Source organism: Elephantulus edwardii, unplaced genomic scaffold (assembly GCF_000299155.1).
Source record: "Elephantulus edwardii isolate Elephantulus edwardi_28Jun2011 unplaced genomic scaffold, EleEdw1.0 scaffold00010, whole genome shotgun sequence".
Classification (NCBI taxonomy): domain Eukaryota; kingdom Metazoa; phylum Chordata; class Mammalia; order Macroscelidea; family Macroscelididae; genus Elephantulus; species Elephantulus edwardii.
In genome coordinates, this window is record NW_006399760.1 from 32,916,221 (window position 1) to 32,940,551 (window position 24,331).

The 24,331-nt window shown below is 39.2% G+C and overlaps 1 protein-coding gene across 3 annotated transcripts in view; it reads left to right on the forward strand.

Moving 5' to 3' along the window:
* Positions 1-24,331, forward strand: part of PKP4 (plakophilin 4) — a 368,717-nt gene that overhangs the window by 316,638 nt on the left and 27,748 nt on the right. For all 3 annotated transcript variants that reach the window (XM_006880795.1, XM_006880796.1, XM_006880797.1), the window contains 2 exons: positions 19,746-19,929; positions 22,945-23,062. In XM_006880795.1, the coding sequence (XP_006880857.1) occupies positions 19,746-19,929; positions 22,945-23,062 (302 nt within the window). The remainder of the gene's footprint in view (positions 1-19,745; positions 19,930-22,944; positions 23,063-24,331) is intronic.

Sequence of the window (24,331 nt, forward strand, 5' to 3'; positions counted from 1 at the left end):
CTTTCGATACAGTGATTCAGTATATTCTTTCCATCTTCTTTTAATACTTCCTGGATCATTTAACATTCTGCCGAAAGCATCCTTGATTATAGCAACTCAAGGTTTGAATTTGTTTTTCAGTTCCTTGAGCTTAAGATATGCTGAACGAGTTCGGCCCTCGTGTTGAATGCAAATTTAGATGTTTTCTTCCATATTTTATTATATCTGTGAGGATATAGTACTAGTTGCTGATGCTTTATGATACAGATCCTGACCTTCAGGGAAGACTGTGTTTCCTTCAAAAAGAACTAGAGGTCGTATCACTTCCCATTTAAAACTAGCAACCACCTCTGATATTTCTGGAAACATCTACTAGTAGCTTTTATGAATAATTTTTTGGTTGTACTTATGGGAAAATTAAGTCAGACTCTGTAATTAGATACTTTGCTGTTATTCTCTTATGAAGTTACTAAGTAATAATACAGATTTGATAAACTTACTTGGATCGAGTTTGTGTTGTATGTGTGCATTTATTCATAGGCCAAACCCTGGAAATACCAATGTTATTCGTTCTTCTTTCTCAGTCCTAAAATTTAATGATACTAACCTTCATGGATGTTCATGTGTCTTAAGAATGGCTGTTCTCTGTTATATTACAAATCATGAATACTCAGGAGATCTTTGAACTATTACTTGTTTAACTCTTCCTCAAATCAGATGCTTTAAAACTATGATTTTGTTATAGAATCTCAAGATGGTCGGCAACTAAGTGAGTCTTTAAACATCTTCTATACAAAATCATTCCATTGTGCCTTCGAACCTAAAAGAACAGGAAGTTCGTTACCTTGTGAACTTAAAGGTTAGCGGCAGGATTATCCAAAAAGCAGCAAGAAGATAATTACCATGGCATGAAAAAGCAAAAATGAACTTAAAAATGAGCTCAGAAGCTGATTTTGCCTTGGAAGGTGTTACAAAAGAAGACCGTTTGACCTAAGATCCTGCCTTTTGAACCCTCCTAACCAGGAAAGCTTGCCCACATTGAACTTTCCTCATTAGATCAGCTCCAAAGATAGACAAAAGATAGTTCTTTTCCTCAGCATTCTTTATAATTTGCAAGTCTTATACTCTTCTGTGGAAACATTTTTCTTTCAGATTTCAGAGCTCTGTCAGTGACGAACCACACAAATACCATGAGCCTCATCAGACTTGCACAATGCTTGTGCTTTGTAGTTATGGCCTAAGTTCGTCAATAAACTTAACATTAGAATAATGTAATTTGAAACACTCTTGTTAGTACAACACTTGTCTGTCAGTTTCTGTACTAGGATAACTTATAGGTTACTCTGATGCTGAAAGGGTCACTCATTGTAGACAGGTTTCAATAGAGCCCCCAGATTAAGAAAGACTGGAAAGCAAGATTGACTATCCACTTCTGAAACAGTAAGCCTCTGAAGCCCCTACAAATCAATAAAGGAATAAAGTATTAGAGGTAGAGCTCAGATTGTAAGTCACTCAAAATGAGGGAAGGTGGAGGGTCAGCAAAAGAGAGGAAGACCATCGATGAAGTGTATTAACATAGTGACTGCAAAATGGGCTCAAATATATCAGAAATTATGAGGATGACACAGAATAAGACAGGGGCTTCAGATCTGTTGTTCATTGGGTTACTGTAAGTTATACTCACCTTAATGACACCTAACAACAGCAATGTTAAAACACAACAAACTCTACCCATTCTTCATTTATGGGTGTGACCTGGCTCTGAAGCCCATTTGCTTATGTGAAAAATGGTATTATAGGAAAATTGATGATCGTGATTCAGCTAAGTTGGCACAAATCCTTAACCATCACAGCCTGCATTACTCTTACCTGGAAGCACAATATTTGTTATTGCCAGGCATATGTGATTAATGTGAAAAATAGTTAAATAATAGATAATATACTATTGTTGTAAATGTGAAGTATTGGCCTACAAGATAGTCATTAAGTGAAGAGTAGGTGTATCATGTTCAAAATATTGTATAATCTAAAGGAATTACTATTCCTTTAAAATTAAGAATTATTCCTCACATTAAGCAATCCAACCCAATTATTAATGCAAAGTCTTTATTTTTCCAGTCCTTTTGTTTAAATTTGACAATTTTTACTATACTTAAATGAAGAAATTTCAGCTATTCTTTTTACAAAAGGTGCCTTGCCATTGCTTCAAGTGTAATTTCTCAGGATCTGCAGTTTTGGCTACATCTTTATTTTCAGAAGGGAAAAAATTGGCTTTTGCCAAATGCATGTTCCCAAGACAGTATAAGCTGTCATTGTTAATTAAAATAGTTATCTCAAATGTAACCTGATTCTTGTGTTTTCTCCATTGTGTTGATCACTTTCCAAATTGAAATCTAACAAGCTTTTGTTTGAATGTTTTGTTGTTGTTGTTGTTGTTGTTGTTGTTTGCCACTGAGTCCAAAACTGACTCATAATTGACTCTCCAGCAGGTTTTCAGAGACAATAAACCTTACAAGAAGACATTGCCAGCCTTTCTCCTGCAGAGCATGCTGCTATATTGGTGGTTGTGATTTTTTTTTTTAAATTCCAGAGATGTGTTTTACCTTTACTGTACTTAAACTTGAAAGTTGGATGAAGTATAGTTACTCCGAAGTTGGATAATAAATGTGTGTGAAGCCACAAACTATGGATGGAAAATAGGAATGTCTTGTCACTAAAAAAGATATATTGTACTCATTTGTTCAAGATAATTAAGTAGTGTTTCTAGGCTGGGAAATAAGGAGTTGAGAAGCCTGAAAGCACCTTTTTTTTAAGAATTGTAGAGATTAAATATATTGTAAAAAATGTCAAAGGCCTGCCTGCCTTCTAATACACCAGATGTTCCCAAACCTCACTCACCCTATCACTTAACAGGGGTGTGAAATAAAATATCTTTTTTAAAATTGCCTTTATAATATTATTATAATAATAATTGACAATAGAATTTGTTCATATGGCTGCTATATTCACATCCCTTCCAATTTAGCAAATGATTATTCATCCATATGGTGAAGTAAAATATTTCCACACTGTTTATTTTGGAGTTTCTGGATGCCAGCAATAGATTCCAGACATTATACAGAACATGAAATTAGGCATATTCCCTGCCTGGTCATTAATTCTCTATTTCGAATTAGATAATAAATTACTGAGAGAATGATAGTTGTACACTAAGGCAGAGTAGATTGGGCCAGGATAAAGTTTAGCAAGCCAATAGAACATTCTGGCAAAAATCTTAGATAATATGATAGGCAGAAGCTTGCTGGGCATGTGTTCAGCTTTTTCAGCTATGTTTGTCATTACAGATGTAATCATTCACTGAGCATGTCCCTCTGGCCTAATTAGTATACCTAACAAATGAACTTTTATAGTCCTTTTCTGGGCCACAAGTGTTGTCAGGAACCACATGGATAGTTTTCAGAAACCGGCCAACTCTTTACTCTTACTCTTACTCTTTATGTTTACATAGCGTATACCACTCGGCATACGTTATGAAATAGTAAGTGAGATGGTCTTTCATTCTTGATCTCTTTCTCATTGACTGAACATTTTAAACCATAAAAATTGATAATGAGAAGTAAAAGGACATAAGAAGTTTTAATCTGTTATAAGATAAATGTTACAAAATTATAAAAATAATAAAAAGTTGTTAGTAGTAGTCACAGAACTTTTAACTGTAAAGGGCCTGAAGAAGTCTTCTATTCTGTCCTTTGTCACTATGCATTAGACACAGTGTTGACAGGGCGAGCATGGAGGTCAGGCTCCTGCCATACCTTCTCTGCCTTGTCTGGCCACCAGAGAATGCTAAGCAGGAGCACAATCTGAGGTGCAGATGCACATTTTCAAGTGTCAGTTTCTCTCTCTCTCTCTCTCTCCCCCTCCCTCTCTCCCTCCTTCCCTCCTCCCTTCCCCCCCATGTGTGTGTGAGAAAGAGACAATAGTATCAAAACAGGAAAAATAATATTCTCTCGATTTCACCGTGAAATGTAGAGAAATACCTTAAATTTTGCCACTACTCCTTAATATGGCCTTTAGTCACATTGGACTGAGAATCAGGCATAATCCTAAAGCTTCAGTTTCCTTGGAAAACAGGTGAAATGGGTTCTAGCTTTATGAGTATTTCAAGATTTATCGTTTTGATTATGAAAAGATTCAAACTTAAAGTAGCTTGTGGGTTTTGCCTTATCATTTGAAGTATTTGCTTTTCTCAACACCAAGCAGAACAAGGCCTTCCTGAGGGGGCCACGTGCAGAGCATATTAGTCCACCACCTGTAGCAGGGAATCTTTGAGCAGATAACCTGGACCAGGTCCGTCAAACGTCCTACAATTCCTGAGACTGTCCGATTTCCTACAGCTTGAGGTTACTGGACACTCATGCCTTTAACCATCTACTGGTATAGACAGTGAGGTTGAAGACAGAGAAGTTCCCAGTGATAAGGAGAATTCCTGGAACATACAAAAAGCCAGTTGTGTATACCAGTCATCACTGATTTTTTTCTGTGCTCAACATCTGTGATCATGAAGATGGCATAATTCTGTGCCATCTAAAGTGACCTGAAGAACAAGGAAGGATGTTACAGCCACTGGCCACTTCTTTTCCTTTCATGGGAGTTTCATCAGAAAGATTCTTTAAGAAGGATTTCCTTTTATGCACCGTATTCCATTTCATACACCTTCTTTAACAATAGGAACTAATGTTTAGTTCTTTATGAGACTCAGTACCCAATCAGCATTTCTGAATTGTAAGCTTATTTATTTTCTGTGGAAATGTCTTTCCAGGGAACTTAGGACTGTATAACTAATTATGTCATTAATCTTCTCGATATACCCATGAAATTTTAGGATTATCAAGAAAAAAGAAAAATACACTGAAATGCAAATGCAATTCTATAAATGGCTCTCCAGAAATCGATAGATCTTTTCAAAGATTCTGTGATCTGCCTTCTTTGTTCCTGAAAAATCACAGGAAAATAGCTGAACCTTATGTTCTCTAAAGACACTGAAAATCTATCATTTGTGTCCTTTGGCTGTAGATAAAGTTAAGCAGCAGGAATGAAGTCTTTCTAATTGAATGTGTAAGCTGGGGCTCCAGGCTTCAGTTCTTCACAGCCACCTACTGGGCAGCTTTCTCTGTTCAGTTACCTCAACACACACTTCTTCTGCTCCTGAAACTAGAGATGGTATCTACTACCTCTGTGGCTGGTCCTGAGCAAACTGCTTCCTCACCTGACATGGTTTAAGCAAACCACCCAGAGGTGCCTGGCAAGTAGCTTCCAAATGGTCAGTCTTAAACTCTGGAGCAGCCCTATTCTGCACACAGAGTAGCCACAAGTTAGAATCAGTTCACCAGCCACTAATATTAGCAAGTGTCGGAAGAACTCCAAGAAACAGCTAGGTGAACAGTACTGAAACAGGCTTCACACGTGGTCCAAGCTCCTGCTGTCCACCCCGTAGGAGTCCAGCAGTCCCCCAGCAGGGATATAGGAGCAGGAAGAAGAAAGCCAGGCCATGAGGTTGGGACAGGACAATACATGCCACTGTGCTGCAAATCACTACACATGTTTCAGGAGCCTGTGTGGAGGTGGTGGCATCTGATGGCCTTGGAATTACTGTGAACCACCATCACTAATATCTTCAGAATTCATCTAGAAAAAAGCCTCTCTTTAATTAAAGACAGTCATTTTCTCCCACTCTCACAATAATTGTTGTCCCATAAGTCCACTGCAGTTTCACATTAGGTTCACAGCACTCCAGTCCTGGCAGAAAGCTTGAAGCAGACACGTTTTATTACACTCTCTTATCCCACTACCTCCTTGACTTCCTCTTTTCTATTAACAAAGCCATATTTTCACACATATGCCAAACTGTTGACTCAACTTTGGAGTCACCCTGTGCTTGCATCAGAGCTAAATTCTCATCACAAGCACTGCTCTTTCCCCTTTGTCTTCCCATTTCATTACTTCAGATGATCATCACTTCTCTCCTGAGCTCACAGGCCTTAAAAGTCATACCTGTTCCTGTGTTGCAAATTTGACTTCTAGTCAGTCCAAATCTGCAGTCACTATCTCCAGCCTCTCCAACTCCTGCCACGCCATGGGGCAGTGGTCTACCTGGAGGGGCTTTCTCTCTACCCAACCTGTTTCTCCTTGCTCTGTGCTGTTCAGATTTCAGTACAAATATGTGTTCTCTGATCTTACTGAACTAGATGTAAAGAGCAGTCCTGAAGGTGTCATCAAAGGCTGTGGCCCAGGGGAGCTCTGGTGGCCCAGTGGCAAGGACCTGCTACTACAATCCCAGAGGCGCACGGTTCGAATCCACCAGATGTTCTGCCAGGGAAGGAGGGACAATTTCCTCCTGTACCAGTCAGATCTGATTTGACGGTACACTCACACAAAAATTTAAAAAATTTAAAAAGAAAAAACACCTTAAAAAAAAAAGGCTGTGGCCCTTTTGGCCAGATTACTTTCTCTCCAGTCCTATGGCCCCAGACAAGTTATTTCACCAAATAGTGTCCTGTTACCTATAATACCTCCCCCTTGGTATTTTTGTGAAGGTGTGTGTGGAGTTCTTGAGACCCTATACAGATAAGCCAGGAGTATGATTATTTCTACTCTTAAGACACTGTCTCACAGCTGCCTTGTTTGTAATTGCTGACGCTTCCTGAGAGCAGAGAACTCATCTGTTTTTCTCAGAGTCTGGCTTAAAATGAATAGCACCAACGTTGTCCAATAGAAATATGATATCAGCCCCATGTAATTCTGAATTTTCTAGTAGCCACATGGAAAAGGTAAAAAGAAGTAATTGGAGTTTAGTGTTATTTAAATTGATATATTTAAAATAGTATTTCCTTTTTATTGTGATTTTAATGAAAGTTTACAGAAAAGCTGGATTTTCACTCATTCATTGTCACATATTTTCCTTCCTACCCCCCCAGTTCACTTTTATTTTTTTTTCCCAGTTCACTTTTAAAAAATAAAAATATTCATTCATTGTTGCATAATTCCCTCCCCCTCTGCCAGACCACTTTGCTATGAATTACTTATTCTGGACTGTTGTCATAAAAATAGTGCCTAATCATATATTCCTTTTAAACAGTTCTTTCCTTCAACTGTTCTATGTAGTAGTCATTACTTATTCCCTCTTTTCTTAGTTCCCCACCCCCCAACCAACATGTCAGTGTTGTTTTATAACAGTGGTGGTGTATAGTATTTCAATGTAATAGATAGGAAAAGCATTAAAAAATTTTACTTGATTGGAGTTTAGGGGGGTCTGTACTATGTATTTGTAGTCCAGTATTTATAATTACAGTGCACCTCAGTTTGGATCTTTCAAGTACTCTTTAGCCACATGTGTAGCCACAGGCTAATGATTATACTGGAGCATCAAGAATTCAAAACAAAGGAAAACATGTCGAAGTGAAAGAACTGAGTAGAAGATATCAGAGGGCAACTCAGGATAACAAAGTATTATAATGAAATGTGCAGAGAGCTGGAATTGAAGACTTAAAAGGGAAGAGCTCACTCTGCATTGCTCAAACTGAACTGAAAAATAAGTTGAAGCCTCATGTCGCAATGTTGAAAGCTTCTATGGGCAATATATTGACGGACGCAGAAAGCATCAAAAGAAGATGGAGGGAATACACAGACTCACTATAACAGGAAGGATTGATTGACACTGAAGAATTTCAGAAAGTACCATATGAACAGGAGCCAATGGTAATGAAGGAGGAAGTGGAAGCTGCATTGAAGGCACTGGCATAAAATAAGGCCCCGGGAATCAAAGAGAAACCAACAGACTTCTTTTGCAGCCTTGGATGCACTCACCAGTCTATGCCAGGAAATTTGGAGGACATCTGTTTGGCCAACAGATTGGAAGAGGTCCATATTTGTTCGCATTCCCAGGAAAGGTGATTCAACTGAATGTGGAAACTACCAAACAATAGTATTAATATCACACGCAAGCAAAATATTGCTGCATTAAAAAATGGCTAGAACAGTATATAAATAGGGAATTGCCAGAACTTCAAGCAGGATTTAGAAGAGGTCATAGCACCAGGATATCATTGCTAATGTCAGATGGATCTTGGCTAAAAGTAAGGAATACCAGGAGAATGCTACTTGTGTTTTGTTGACTATGCAAGGCATATGTCTGTGTGGATCATAACAAGCTGTGGCTGACATTGAGAAGAATGGGAATCCCAGATGCCTTACCTGGAGCAGGAGGCTGTTGTGCAAACAGCAAGAGAACACTGCATGGTTTAAAATTCAGAAGGGAGTGCATCAGGGTTGTTCTATTTCTCCATAACTATTCAGTATATATGTTGAGCAAATTATCCAAGAAACTGGACTCTGTGAAGAGGAGTGTGGCATCAGGATTGAAGGGAGACTCATCAATAACCTGTGTTATGCAGATGACACAACATTGCTTGCTGAAAATGAGGAGGGCTTGAAGCACTTGTTGCAGAAGCTCATGTAGCCTTCAGTATGGATTTTATCTCAGTGTCGAGAAGACAAAGACTCTTACCACTGGGCCAATAGATAGCATCATGATGGATGAAGAGAGGATTAAAACTGTCAACAGCTTCATCTTGCTTGAGTCCACAGTTAACACCCTCAGTCAGAAAATAGGAGTCAGCAAATAGGAGATTCATTGTACTAGGAAAATCTGCAGTTAAGGATCTCTCCAAATTATTGAGGAGCAAAGCTGTCAATTTGAGGACTAAGATGTGTCTGAGTCAGACCATGGTCTTTCCAATTACTTGCTGTGCATCAGAGAGCTGGAAAATGAATAAGGATGTCAGAAAAGGAATTGACGCCTTTGAGCTGTGGTGTTGGAGAAGAGCACTGAACAGTGCATGGATGGCCAAGAGAATGAGCAGATATATCTTGGAGAGGGTGCAGCTGGAGTGCTCGTTGGAAGCAAGAATGATGAGGCTTCACCTCACATACTTTGGGTATGTTATTAGGAGGGGCTATTCCTTGGAGAAGGACATGATGTTGGGAAGGGTGAAGGGTCGGCAAAGGAGAGGAAGACCCTCAACTAGGAATTGACACAGTGACTGCTGCAGTGGGCTCTTGTGTGTCAGGAAGAGTGAGGATGGTGCAGAATAGAACAGGTTTCAGACCTTTGATCATGGGGTCACTATAAGTTGTAGTCGACAGCATCTAACAACAACAAATAGTGGTTGCTCTGTTGATCCGCATAGATCTGTATTGTGCTTGGGTATATGTAATACCTTTCTAAAAGGCATAAAATGCACAGCTGTAAACTTGGCTGTTGTGACAGAATGTAGTACTCCTAGCATCTTGACAATACTGACTTCTAACAAAAATTTACTGAGATTAATTAAAGCCTTGTTGCCAGGTAAGGAGAGAACTTCAGAGGCTGCTGCAGTGAAAAGAAATGGAGGTCCCTTTTTACCAGTGTTGATCATGGAAACTGCTGCAACAATACTAATGGGATGTAAGCAGGCAGGCACCCCTTGTCTCAGAGGCCTATTATCTGACCCTTCTTTGAATAGAGAATGGTTTTAAAAGGTGCACATACACCATGGTCCATTTATGTAATCTGCAGCCTTGATGTTTGTTTCATACTTTCACTATTCATCAGATATTCAACACCAAGCTTTGCCAGCAGGCTCATGGATGCAGAAATTCTAGGATGGAATCAATATGTATACCCAGGCACTGCTCCTGACCCCATAGAGTCGGAGCATGGTCCTGACAGCTGGCTTGTGTTGGTACTTGTTCTGCACCAGGAACTCTGAGACGAAGACCTCATCATCTGTTCTCTTACTTAATACCCCTCATGTCCCTAAGGCTTGAGTAATTTTGCTTTTCCCATTGACATCTTCTGAAAGGGCATGACTGAAATAAGGACATCAGGGAACGATGAGAATAAGGCTAATTCATTTTTATTTTTAAAAATTGCCAGGGACCTGTTCATTGGTAGAACATTTATACATATTGGCAATATTTTTACCTTTTGCAGTGTTTGCAAATGCTTGCTTTTTAATAATTAGAAAAATAGCGCATTAATTGAATGCTGCCTAAAAATGAAAAGCAGTTGTGTGTTTATGCTATATATGTTTATGTTCATTTTATATACTACTTATATTTAAAAAAAAAATCACATCTTCCAAATGGCATTTGCTTGATTTTTAATGTTATAAGTAAATGTATTTTCAAATAGTTGCTATTATTTAATTAATCAGTAAAATCAGCTTCTAATTTGTAAGATTATCAGTTAGCCATTAGAATAGCTATAAAGCTATATTTAAGTATGAGCATTTTCAGAGTTCTACAGCACAGGATTTATGTGAAATGGTATTTTAATTACTTTATTCATTCTGTGTAGGGGAAATGAACTTTCCTTTCTCATGGCAGTATTTCATTGTAATTATTGGTTACTCATAATTATCTGTACTTTTTTCCCATGGCAGAGAATAAGTAGTGTTTTCTGCAATAATATGTATTAAATTCCCTAATATTTTCTAAATTAGTTTGTATATGTATAGTGTTAGTCTGCACAGCAAATAGCTAATTGCTTTAAATTAAATAAACCTCAAACTTACTAAAACAAAATTATAGTTTATTTTTAACTTTCTTTTTAGGAGCCAGGAGATAATGGATTGTACTGCTAAATATTGTTGAAGCATATTTTGCATTAGGATTTTGGAGTTGATGGTTTATCAGGTTGATGGAGATGTTAATCCTCTGACTGTCCATTTTCTCATTGGTCTTGCTATAACTAGGAGTTTGGTGCATTTTCTCTTCATTACTTATGCCCTAGCATATTCTTTCTGACCCATTAAATGAAGCCCTGGACAAAATAAGTGGAGAGAACATTGGTTTTTACTGCTTTGGTGAGGTGGAGGGCATACAGGTGTAGATGGTCTGAAGAATAGTGCTTTTTAGTTTGAGTAGAAAAGCCAGATTAGTCATTCTGTATCTGAGGCTTTTATGTTTAAGTGAACCTTTTTCTTCCAATATTGTTGGGAATCAACTGCTTATTTTGCCTTTTCATAAATTTATTTGAAATATAAAGTGGGAATAGAAAGCCCGTGAGATTCACTTTTAAGATTCCAACTGGTTAGTTAAATAAACACCAAATGTTTCAGCTCTTTGTGTTACAGGATAAAGTACAAGATTAGAGGGATAGTACAAAACATAAGAAGGAAGATAAAGCTGGTACGGTGTATGTCCCTTGGATGCTATATGTTTAACCAAAATAGAATCTTTCCTTTTTTTCTACTTAAAAATAACTGTACCTTTTTTTTTATTTTTATTTTTTTTTATTTTCCTAAGACTACAGAAGTGAAAGCAAGAAGTACTATAAGAGACCAGGTTTGGGTTTTAGTTTTTATCAGTCATCTATTGACAAAAAAAGATAGCATGCATAGCAGCTTGTCTACTGAAGGGTTACATATTTTTAAGTGCCGAAGTTTATAATTTGAAATATAATTTTAACTGTGAACTCTAGTTTAATAGCACAGAGTTTCTTCAATCTCTTTAGCTGAACCAGTATGAAAAGAGGAATGATCTTAACAAGTTTTTCATCTGGTCACAGTGTGAAAGACATTCAAAATTATGGTGGCTATACAGCTTTATAGGTTTTCAAGCCATCTCTTTTTTAAAAAAAAAAAGTATTTTTTGTGTGTGTACCATCAAATCAGCTCTGATTGGTACAGGAGATTATCCCTCCTTCTCCATCATAGCATCTGATGGATTCAAAACGCTTACCTCTAGGATTGCAGTGCAGCTTCTTGCCACTAGGCCACCAGAGCTCCTTCAAGCGATCTCTTAAAGTCAGTCTTTAAAGATACTCCTGAATGTTGTTGTTGTTGTTGCTGTTGTTGTTGTTGTTGTTGTTATGTACCATCGAGTTCCCTGCGACTCATAGTGCCCCTATGTACAATAGCTCTGAAGCCTGCCATGTCCTGAGCTAGTCTCCAACACACCTACTCCCATTGCCCCAGTTGCTGTATCAGTGCATCCCATCTCGGATCTTCCTCTCCTGTGCTGTCCCTCCACTCTTTTGAGCATGATGTCTCTCCAAGATTCAGTCCCTCTTGGCCACATGCCCAAAGTATTGTGAGACAGAGCTTCAAAATCCTAGCCTCCAGGAAGAAACTTGGTTTCACCCTCTCCAAGACAGACCTATTTGTTTCCTCTCTGGTCCATGTTCAAGACTCTTCTCCAGCACCACAACTCAGAGACATCAATTCTTCTTATGTCATTTTTAGTCATTGTCCAGCTCTCTGATTCATAGCAAGTAATTGTGAAGATAATCGCCTGGGTCAGGCACACCTTAATCTCTAGACTGACATTGTTGCTTTTCAGTACTCTGGAGAGGTCCCTGGCAGCACATTTACCTAATTAAATTTGTCTGCTGATTTCCTGATGCTGGTGCCTAGAGTATTAATTATGGAGATGAACAAGCTGTAATCATTAACAACCTCAATCTCTGTCTCTCATGGTGCTGCCAATTAGCCAAAATTTAAAAATCTTTGTCTTCTTGATTTTGAGCTTCAATCTGTATTGAAGACTACAGTCCTTGACCTTCTGCAGCAAGCACTTCCAGTCCTCCTCAGTTTCAGCAAGCAGGGTTGTTTCAGCTGCATAACGTAGGCTATTGATGAGTCTTCCTCCAATCCTGATGCCACATTTCTCTCCATAAAGCCCAGCTTCCTGAATGATCTATTCTGCATATAGATTGACGAGATATGGAGACAGGACATGTCCCTGATGCACTCATTTCCTGATTTTGAACCATGCAGTGTTTCCCTTCTCTATACTGAGGACTGCTTCCTGGTCCTATAGGTTTCACATAAGCACAATTAAGTGTTACAGGATTCCCATTCTCCTCAAGGTTAACCATAATTTGTTGTGATCCCCACAGTCAAATGCCTTTGCATAGTCAGTGAAACACAGATCAATATCTCTCTGATAGTCTTTGCTTTCTGCCAAGATCTATCTCACATTGATGATAATGTCTCTAGTACTACAGCTCTTCTCAAAATCCACCTTATATTTCTGGTAGTTCTCTGTCAATGTACTATTCCAGTAATTTCTGATAACCTTCAGGATTTTGCTTTTGTGTGGTATGAGTGATAATTGTACGATAATTTCCACACTCTCTCGGGTGACCTTTTTTTGGAATGGGAATAAACATGCATCCATTCTAGTCAGTTGGCCAGGTAATTATCCTCTAAATTTCTTGGCACAACCTGTTGAGCACATCCAGGGCAGCATCTGTTTGTTGAAATATGTTTATTATTCCACCAGTTCCTGGGACTTTATTTTTTACCAAGTCCTTCAGAGCAGCCTGAACTTCCTCCTTCATCTCTATTGCCTCTTGATCATATGTTGTTTGTTGAAATTCTTCTGTGTCAGCCAGTTGTGTTTTGTTTGTTTTTGTTTTTTGTGTTTTGGTTTTTTTTGCACAGTGACTGTATACTAAGTTTATAAAGCCACGGGGGTGGGGGGGGAGATGATAATGAGGTGCTAAGTTCTACAGCTAAAAGAGAAGTTGGAAAAAAATACACAGCATAAAATGGGTTCCTCACCGCCCCCCAAAAAAATGAGCACCTGCTATCTCTTATGTATATGTGTAACAGGATATACTGAGTGATGGATGATCCTAGAGCACTTGCTCCACAGGATACTTACCTGATGAAAGAACATTACCAGAAGTTTCATATTAGAATTTTACAAGACCAGTAACTTATTAATTGCAAGTACAGTTTTCAACAACAAGCAGTGACTATACACGTGGACCTTAGCAAATGAAACACACAGTAACCAAAATTACTACATCCATTGCTAGGAGAAAAGGGAGAAGCTTTGTATCAGTCAGAATAAGGCAAGGGACTAGCAGTGAAATGGACCATCATTTAAAAGAACAGAAGGTTTCAGAAAAGCTGCTCAAAAGACAAAGTGTTTTAATAAATGTACAAAGACCTGGAACTAGAAAATAAAAAGTGAAGTACTGTTAAACAGAACAAGGGCATAGTGTGTGGTTTTAAAACAGAAGAAGTGTATATCAGGGGTAATTCTTTCATGTTTGGTATAGTAGAAGTTCATTAAGAAAGCGATGACCCAACACTGACTTTCCAGGGAGATATGGTCCCCTCCCCCTTCCTTCCTTTTTCTTTCACATGGCCTATCTCTATCTTCCACCATATCTACCTTACATTAGTTTAATAAATCTTTTTGAGCCAAGGTTTTCAGGCAAAGGGCTTGCTAAGGCCTTGGGCATGAAAAACTCTACCACAGCAATGTCACAAGAAAAGGCAGACTATCTCACACCCTAAACAAACCCAAAACAAGATAGCACACACACCACCACCACCACCCCGAAAAAAATGCACAGTATCAATGGATTTCCTGAAGCCAGAAAGTCTGATGAAACTTTCTGACACAGAATCCAAAAGAACAATGATTGAATAGTTTCAATGGGTAAAAGATAAACTCAAAGAAGAATTACAGGACTCTGCAAGCAAAACCAAAAGGAACTTAAACAATCCAAGACAAAGCAGATAAAACAAATGAGATATTAGAGGCTCTGGAGAAAAACATGTTTTGCTAAATTAAAAAGAAAGAGGACTCTACAAGGGGATGGATTGACATAATGTTAACAACAGTGAGTTCAAACATAGGAACAAGGGGAGGAGGATGCAGGTCCAAGCCATGCTTCATTCTGTCATACAGAGGATTTTATGAGTCAGAACTAAATTGGTGACAACTAACAATGTATTTTATTAATTTACATTTCCCTTAGGGATGCAATTATTTATCATCTTTTAAAAAATGTTAACACATAGAATTCCAAACCTGTAAAATAAATAGAAGCTAATCCCATCTTTATACATTAAGGTGTATATATAAGAATGACAGTGCCTTGCAAAGAATAAAATCACACGGAGGAGTGATGCTACTACTTACATTGATTTATGGACATATATTCTCTGTCCAAGCTTGTTGTAGAAGCTTAGTGCCTAGTAGTCACTTTAGCTCTGTGTATGTTTCTGCTGATCTCTCATTACCTGTGATGAAGAAACACCCTGGAAATAGCAAGGAGAATTGATGAGTTCTCAGGTCTGAGAAGTATCTTTTTGCCAGGGTCAGATGTTAGGAGTATCTAGGAGTAGAAGCAAGAGCATTAAAAAAAAAAAAAAAGAAGAAGTGCCAAGGTTTTTTATAAAGAATTGGAGAACTTTAGTCATCAAATCCAGATTTCAATGTGCTTAAGAACCACCCTCATCTTAGTCATGTTTCCAGATTGTGTTTATGACTCAGTCTAATTTTCTGTAGCAATTTATCTAATTTTATACCTATAGTTTATAATATGAAAGGTTTTACTTAACACAAAGCAGGCTCTGCATTAAATTTTATTGGCATACATTTATTCTCTGAAGTAGCAGCTAGTGTATTGGTTGCAGCAGCTCTCTCCCAGTGTGTAAGTTTGTGGTGTGAGGAATTTAACAGGCTTTCCCTGAATGAGTGATCTCTGTTGGCTTGGGCTACAGGGTATAGTGCTTTTAATCCAAAATGCCTCTCTGGCTGTTGGAATCCACGAGTGGCTCAATGGGAGGAGAATGGGCAGTCTCCTCTCGTGCACCTTACAGCCTCTCAGAAGTGTGATGGAGGGTAAGTTAGGAATCTTTTCCAACTAGACAGCAATGAGTTTGAGTTTAAGGTCTCCACTGGAAGAACATTTCTCTATGGCCATTGTTATTTTTAATTCCATCAGAAGCACCTCATATCTGTTTTCAGAGGCAATAAATCACATGAGAGGAGATTGCTCATCCTTCCATGGAGATTTAATCAATGTACCTTGGGATTGCAGCACAGCTTCTTACCACTCATTCACTGTAGCTCCATAGAGGCATTAGGAGCCCTTTAATGATGAGGGGTCTAGGAAGTGACCGTTGGCCTGTACAGCGTCAAGACAGGCAGTGGTCAGCAGGTTGCTTGCTACCCGTGTGACTGATTCCTGCTCTGACAGGCACTGTGGTGGGTGCTGAGTGTTAAGTAAAGATGATCTCGTTAGCAGGAAATATGACAGCCCCACTCTGGGAAGCCTTAGCCATGTGTCTGCCTCTTTGTCACCCCAGGCAGCTATGCTTCATCCCACTCTGTCTTCTGTCTTTTCCCTTTTCTCCTGTTATCTAGGTCAGGACAGACCTCCAAAGAATCATTTCTCATCCTTAACTCTCAGATCCCTTACAAGTCCTCTAATACTTTTTCCCTGAAACATCAAATGTCTTTTAAACACAAAACCTTTTCTTCAAACAGAGCACAGAGTACTGAGAAGGCCTCGCTATGGAGCTGTTCTAGGTGAATGGAAGTGGGGCCTAGCCAGTACCACAGCTTTCTCCTACCCCATCCCCCACATGGCTGACCCTGGCGAGTCCCGTGAAGGGAGCACAGCTTTAAACCATTGCTGGAAAACATTTTTATGTAGAAACATGCAGCAATTTTAGGAGACTGTGAAGAAATAACTCAGTCTGTGGTGTTTTAACTTCATTTCTTATAAACCCAGAGTGTTAACCAGGATCACATCTGAGAACATTATAGAAGCAAAGGTCTGGTGTAAGCTGACACTTTCTGAGATGAGGCAAGGTCTTTACTTCTCTCCATTCTGAACTGTCTAAGTTCCCCTATCCATTGTAGAGAGAATCACTCTGTCCCTGAATTGATGACCTGCTCCTGAAAGTTGAGTTCTAAAAGCCGTGATTGGGTACCCTAGTTCAGAACATAGGAGAGAAGGGGTGAACATCCTTGAGGAGCAAGGGGAGCCACATCAGTGAGGTTGCAAAATCAGCCAAGTAAAAGGAAAGGAGTTGTGAACACAGAGGCAGAGCACAGCAAGGGACCCCAGACCTTTGCCCAGGACAGAGCTGCCATCTCTAACCATTAACTTACCTCATGAGATTGACTCAGAAAGAACCAATCAATACAGACTTGCCAGAGGAGACTTGTCTTCACTCAGTTTATACTGTTGTTTTGTTTTGGGGGTTCCCCCCCTCGTCGTATTTCCTGTTTTATATATATTTTCTTTGATTTTAACAAAAGTTTACAGAAAGGTCGTGTTTTCATTCGTTTATTGCTGTATATTTTCCTCCCTTTATGCCTCTCCACAGTCCACTTTGCAGTGCACCTCTTGTCCCAGATTGTTGTCATACATTCCTCTCAGACAGTTCTTCCCCTTATCTGTTCCAATATGGTGTTTATTATCAATCCACTCTTGTCCTATTCTCCCTCCAACCCCCCATGTCAGTCCTATTTTATAACTGCAATGTTATTTGTCCTTTTGTGACTAAGATATTTCAGTCAGAATAATGTCTTCCAAGCTTACCTATGTTGTGTAATGTTTTATGAATTTACATTGTTTTGGTTTTAACTGTCTTTGCTTTAACTTATTTCTAAGGAGTACAGGGAGAGGATGAGGGTAGGTGGGGAGGGAGACAGTTCTCCTATACCTCCCTTGTTTACAAAAGCCTTATAGCTTTTTCAGAACCCAGGAGGACTGAATAGACAGTTTTCAAGCTGAGTTCTTTGGCTGCTGTACACTGGAACACTGGTTCCTGGTCTCATCTTTGCCACAGCCTTCTTGATCTTTAACATTCCTATGTCTGATTCTCTCCCATTGACTTGAACAGATCTGACCAACTCATCCCCTGACCATAGGGCCACAACATGTTTCTGTGTTGATAGTTTAAAAGCACTATCCAGATTTTTGAGCCACTGGACATGAACGTGTCAGGATGTCAGGGCTCTGCAAGACTTGAGTGCAGACAACTGGCTTCCTCACTTTCTCAGGAAAATGCATAGGTGTGAAATTACACTATTGTTGTGTACTATTGAGTTGAAGACAACTGACCGTTCCATAGATTTTCAGAGCCTGTAAAATTACACAGGAGTTTGCCCATCTTTCTCCTGTGAAGCAGTTGATAGATTTGAACCATGTACCTTCTTTGGTACCAGCAGCCAGGAAATTAAAAAACTAATTGCACTGGAAAAGACTGCTGTCAGAGACTTTTCCAAAGTACTGAAGAGCAACGATGTCAGTCTGGATACTAAGATGTGCTTGATACAGGTCATAGTCTTTGCCATTACTTGCTGTGCATCAGAGAACTGGACAATGACTAGGGATGATAGAGTTGATGCCTTTGAGCTGTAGTGCTGGAGAAGAGTATTGAATATACCATGGTCTGCTAGGAGAAATAAATAAGTTCATCCTGGAGAGGATAAAAACAGGCTGCTCCTTGGAGGCAAGGATTCTGAAGCTTCATCTGACATACTTTGGACATGCTGCAAGGAGCAATCAGTCCTTGGAGAGGGATGTCATGCTTGGGAGTGTGGAGGAGAGGAAGACCCTCGATTAGATGGATTAGTTCAATCACTGGGGTAATGGGGTTAGGTGTGTTGTAGACAATATGATCAGCAAGCGATAGAGCAGGGTTTGGGTCGCTATGAGTCACATGTTGCTTGACGGCACATAACAGCAACAACCTTCTTCAGTGGGTGGGGGTGAAGTAAAAATATTGTAATTCAGGTTAGTAGCAGAACACAATCAGGACAGCTTCCAAAATGTGCATGCAGGCACCTCAGCCTTGAGTCTCCCAGCTTTAGACCAGTGTTACAAAGTTCTCAGTCCTGCCAATATTGATTCTTCCCACCTCCCATTCCAAAATGTACAAGCTTAGACAAAGGCCTCTTACTTTAGCTTTTGTTCTGCCCATTGGGCTTGGGGGTAACAGCCAGCTCCATCTCATATCAGGTCTTTCCAGTCCTCTGCTTCAGTTATGGCCACTGCTGCTGTGAATGTAGCTGGAGCAAGAATGTCTGGTCCTGAAGGATGTCCTACATTCTCTTGCTTCTTCTACTTTTTCACCGCTAGGGAAAGTCTTGAACCGTGTACTTTTGAGCTGGAAGCACAATTACTTATCACTAAGCCATCAGATCTCCTTATCAGTACAATAAGCTATATGTAAGCCTTAACAGTACAATAAGTTATATATAATATTTCATTTATTATTAATCACCCTCTATCTTCAAGACAGAAATAACAATAACTTGCACTTCTAAAGCACAAGTCTTAACAGGGAAATAGAAATGTTTATACCTTACCTAAGTGTAGACAATAAAGCAAATAAAATAGCTCTCTATGCTCGTATAATTACTGCAAGTGTTATGCGTAAGCTTCCTAGTAGCAAAAGTAAGACTAGGAAGCATGATGAAGAGAAACATCAGGTGTCTGAAAGATCAGGGGATGGGGGATTACTTTTTGTCCCAAATACTAAATAGTTCTAAAAATGCTTTGTCACATAGAACATTGAGTCTTGAGCTCAGTTAACCCAATAGAAACTTCACAAAAATCACAGATGCATTATATTGATGACACTTTACAGCACCATCATCCCCCCAACTCCCATCCATCCCTTCTACTCACAGAGTAACTCATATTTTGCTTTACAAACCATGGTCATCTTGCCTGGTAGAGCATAAGATGTGTAACTTCACAAAATTGTAACAGACTTCATGTTACTGCCAGAAGTGTGTATTTATTCACTCGCATTTTCTAGTTTCTTTCCTGGTTTGAAATATAGACCGTAAATTAATTTTGGAAGAGGCAGGATTCACATCTAATAGCATTAATCTGTTTATATTATTACTGAAACTATAAGATTTCTAAATGGTGATTTCCCATTCTTTTTTAGGAGTTCTGTGGAATTTATCATCATGTGATTCTGTAAAGATGACAATCATTCGAGATGCTCTCTCAACCTTGACAAACACTGTGATTGTTCCACATTCTGGATGGAATAACTCTTCTTTTGATGATGATCATAAAATTAAATTTCAGACTTCATTAGTTCTGCGTAACACGACAGGATGCCTAAGGTATTCTTTATTTCTTCTTTCCACTTAATTCTGTGGTTAAATAATACATGTCATTATAGATAAATTAATTTTATTAACAATTGAGTTTCCAGTTTTGTTTCAATATTTAGGCCAGTTAATTTTGTTATCCTATGAGGAAAATATTAGGAGGACAGACTTGTGGGCTTAAGAAAGTTATCTTACAAATGACTCTTCGGTGAATTATTCAGAAAGGCCCTTTCAGTCTGAGATTACTGCCAAAATTCCAATGTTTTTTCACTTGAACAGCATTTTTCTAGTTTTCTAGTTTATCTAGTTTATCTAGTTTATCTAGTTTATCTAGTTTATCACATTCTGATTGCTAATGTGTTTGCAGCCTGGTTTTTGTTTAAATCCCAGACATGATAGCTATGATCTTTTTGCCTTTAAAAGGGTATGAAGATGTATATGATTTAAACAAACCATGGCTTTGAGTTTTATAAAGAAATGAAAATAAACCCAGACACTATTTTTCACCCATTACCTGTAGCATTTAAAATGTGTACAGCCTCCTCTAAGTGCACATAATCTTGCTCATTAATTGCCATTAACCTGTACTGGCTTAGTTTCTACCCCATTTTCCAGCCTTCCAGTGCCTTAGGAACTTGAAGCAAGTCTTAGGCGGAGGCAGTTAATGGTAAAGGGCATAAGCTCTAGTTTCAGGCTGCCTGACTTCCAGTATCATCTCTCGGCCTGTTTCCTCATCTTTAGAATGGACATAGTGATAGCATCTTGGAGTTGTGAGGAGGTGGCAAGATACTCATGCTTAGTGTAGTCTGGCACACGGTAGAACTCAAGTGTGTACCACATGCCATTTAAGTTGAGACCTCCAAGCATCTCTACAACAGAGACTTCAGGAGAGGGAAAACATGACTTATACTGCTGCTCTGAAGCCACTGTTCCAGAATTGTGAATAATGACTTGACTCCTTGACTAAAACACACAGGGAGGACAGAGAAGAGAAGGTGACAAGTGCCAGGTCGTAGAAAGCAGACCAGCTCCTCTTAGCCGAGATGTCCATGTCACAGGGACACATCATATCACCTACGGGTCATCAGTCGAGCAGCATCTGCTGCTGCAGCTGCGAAAACCATGATCCCTCCTCAGTTCACAGGCTTCAGAAAAAGCCCAAAGGTTCTCCCTCAGTGAATCAGAGGACTATGTACTTTCGGTAATACCTCTGTGTGTCCAACACTCATTCAGGTCCTCAGAAATCAAAGGAAGGAGTTTGCATTTTATTCTGAGTACCATGGGAAACCATCAGGATTTTCCACAGGGCAGAAGAGATGGTACTGGTTTCTGGGTATGTTATGGGTAACAAACAGTGGTTGAAAATAGACATAGACATGGGCTAACACAGTGATCACATCTCCGACATGAAAGTGAGAAGTAAGCAGATTGGGATGGTTTTTCAGAGAGAGAAGGGATGAGGAGAAGGAGGGAAAAGAGGAACACCTTAATCTCTGGCTGACTGGATCAGTGGGGTTCGTAGAAGTGCCATTGGTGATTTCAGAGAGAGAAGAGAAGTAATGTTGGAAGGGATATGCACCTAAGGGTTCTGTTTGGCCACTTACATTTTGAGATTACAGTTAGATATCTGTGCTCTAATGCCAAGAAAACACAAAGGTAAATCAGTCTAGAGTTCTGAAAGAGATAGAAGTGTACGAGTCATAAACCACCTGAGAGAATGCAAAGATTAAACCACAGAGGAGGATCAAAATAGAGCCAGGGTCATTTTAGGAGATCACACAAGCACAAGGCACAAAGAAGCAAAGGCAGCCAGAGAGAGAAACCAGAAAGTGTGGTATCCCCAGAAGCTCTAGAGGAAATGAGAAGGCCAGCCACTGGGTGGAGTTGAGACAGGCACAAGAGCAGAGGAGGGCAGCAGGGAGCAGTGTATCCCTGGCCACCGAAAAACAAAGGGGTAAAGGAAGAGTCAGAGATTCCTAGGTGGCACAAATTATTAAGCACTTAAGTTGTTGCTTACAAGTTAATGGTTCATGTGTACCTAGATGTTCCTCAGAAGACAGGACTGGCTATCTGCTTCTGAAAGCAGAAACCCTGGGGTATAGTTTTACTTTTGCACATAAGGGAGATATGAGTCAGAATGGACTTAATATGAAAACCAATAAAAAATATTTTATTGGTTATATTTTTTAATGTTTAATATATATTTAATATATTTATTTAAATTTTTTTTTATTTTTTTAATAAAAGTACATATAAGTGAAAAAACAACAACAAAAGAATGGGCTTAATAGAAACTAACAACAATAAAGACACGTCATTCTGGATAGTCTTAATTTTGCAAGTTTCTCTGTAAAAACTGAGAGTCCATGTGGAATCTATCTTATTGAGTCATAAGATATGTCAGTAAAACTTGGTCTCAACTTAAGAAAATACACTGATAAAAAAACTTACATGGATGAGACGGAAATTTTCAAGCATGCTTATAACTGAGAAAACTGGTAGCTGAAGCAGATACCTATTTCATTTGAGGTATTTCTACAAGAAATATGTTCTTTGTTCATTCAAGACACATTTAATGATCACTTAGGACAAGCCAAACATGGTAATATGTGCACGGGAGTGGGCACAGCTTGTAGACTAACGAGAGAAATAGAGCAAGCATGAAACAACAAGTGTAGCTTCTGTAAGACAAACACTTTAACACTGTTTTATGTGTAGTAACTCTTCATCCTCAAAGCAACACCATGAGGTAATTTCTGTTATTTTCCCCTGTTTACATATAAGGAAGCTTAGGCACATAACCTCCAAAAAAATTAATTCCAATGAGAATTGAAAGTTCTATTTGTGTAGGTAATTAGCAGCTACTTGTAGTGAACTTCCAGTATATTAAAATGCAGGTTTCAGCCTGCCTTCTCAACCCCGATCACTGCTATAGGCTGCCTTATCTCTCAGATCTTTAGCATTGGGCAATGTGGCTAATAAGTCACTTCTTCATCTCAGCATCTCTCATGTGTCTCCACCATTTAGGAACCTCAGCTCTGCAGGGGAGGAAGCCCGGAAGCAAATGCGATCCTGCGAGGGACTGGTGGACTCGCTGTTGTATGTGATTCATACATGTGTGAACACATCTGATTACGACAGCAAGGTTAGTGTCTGACAGGCCCTGTGAGAACGTGATGACAACAGCTGTCCGGTGCTGTTTGCGTGTTGTGTTAGCCTCCTAATTTTTTGTATCCTTTCCAGAGGCAAAATGTCCAAAGTCAGTCTGCCAAAGGGTGGTGGTCTAGCCATCGGATAGATAGGAAGACACGTTCTTGTTTCTCAGTTTCTGGTAGCCCACATGCTCCTTTGCTTGCAGATAGATCTTCACGCAACCATCCTCTTGCTCACTGTCTTGCAGGTGCATTTGCTCTCTCACTCGCTCACTCACTCACTCACTCACTCAACTTTCTTTCTCTCTCGACTCTGACATAACTTCTTTTTTTAAGGATACCACTCAGGGAGCTCTGATGGCCTAGGGACTATAAACTGCACTGAAATCCTGAAGGTGTTGGTTCGAATCCACCAGATGCTGTGCTGGAGAAGGGGGTGCAATCTCTTTCTGTGCCAGTTGGATCCGATTTCAACGATACACAATAAGAAAGAAAAGGGGAAAAAAGAATAAAAAGTAAAATTTTTTAAAATTATACCACTCAAATGGAATTAAGATACTCTACTCTCTACTTGAATCTCATGCTAACATGTTAACATGGTAATCTCATGTTAACATGTTTCTATCAAATTTATTCCAACTCACAGCAACTAAGGACACAATGGAATTGCCCTAGGGGGTTCCCAAAGTTGTAAATCTTTACAAAGGCAGGCGGCAGCGTTTATCTTCTGTAGAGCAGGTGGTGAGTTTCAACTACCAACCTTCTGTTTAGCAAGCAAATCCTGTGTCCTCAGAGTTCCTTGCTTAACTAACAACCAATTTCCAAACAAGATTACTATTCAATTTACTAGGAGTTAAGACTAACCTGCTTTTTGGATGCCACAGTTCGATCTATGATACATGCCATCTGTTCTAGAATTCTTGAACTTCTCGTTAAACCACATTCCAGATCAAAGGGAGAATCCCTGTGAAACTTTAAAATTACAGAAATATGGCAACTGACCTCTTCTGGTCCTCCTGGGTTCATGCTCACATTAATTACCCATGTAGCTATTTCTTCTGATTATCTGTCCCCTACACCTAGAGTTGAATGCATCTCTATTTTATTATCTAGTGAATAAAAGTTACTGATCAAGGCACTATCTTCCTCCAACTTCTCTGCTCTTCTGACTCCAAGGAATCCCTAACTCACAGTCCAGCTCCACCATTCCCAGGCACTATTCTGCATCTCAACCTGTGCCCTACACGTATTCCTCTGTTGCT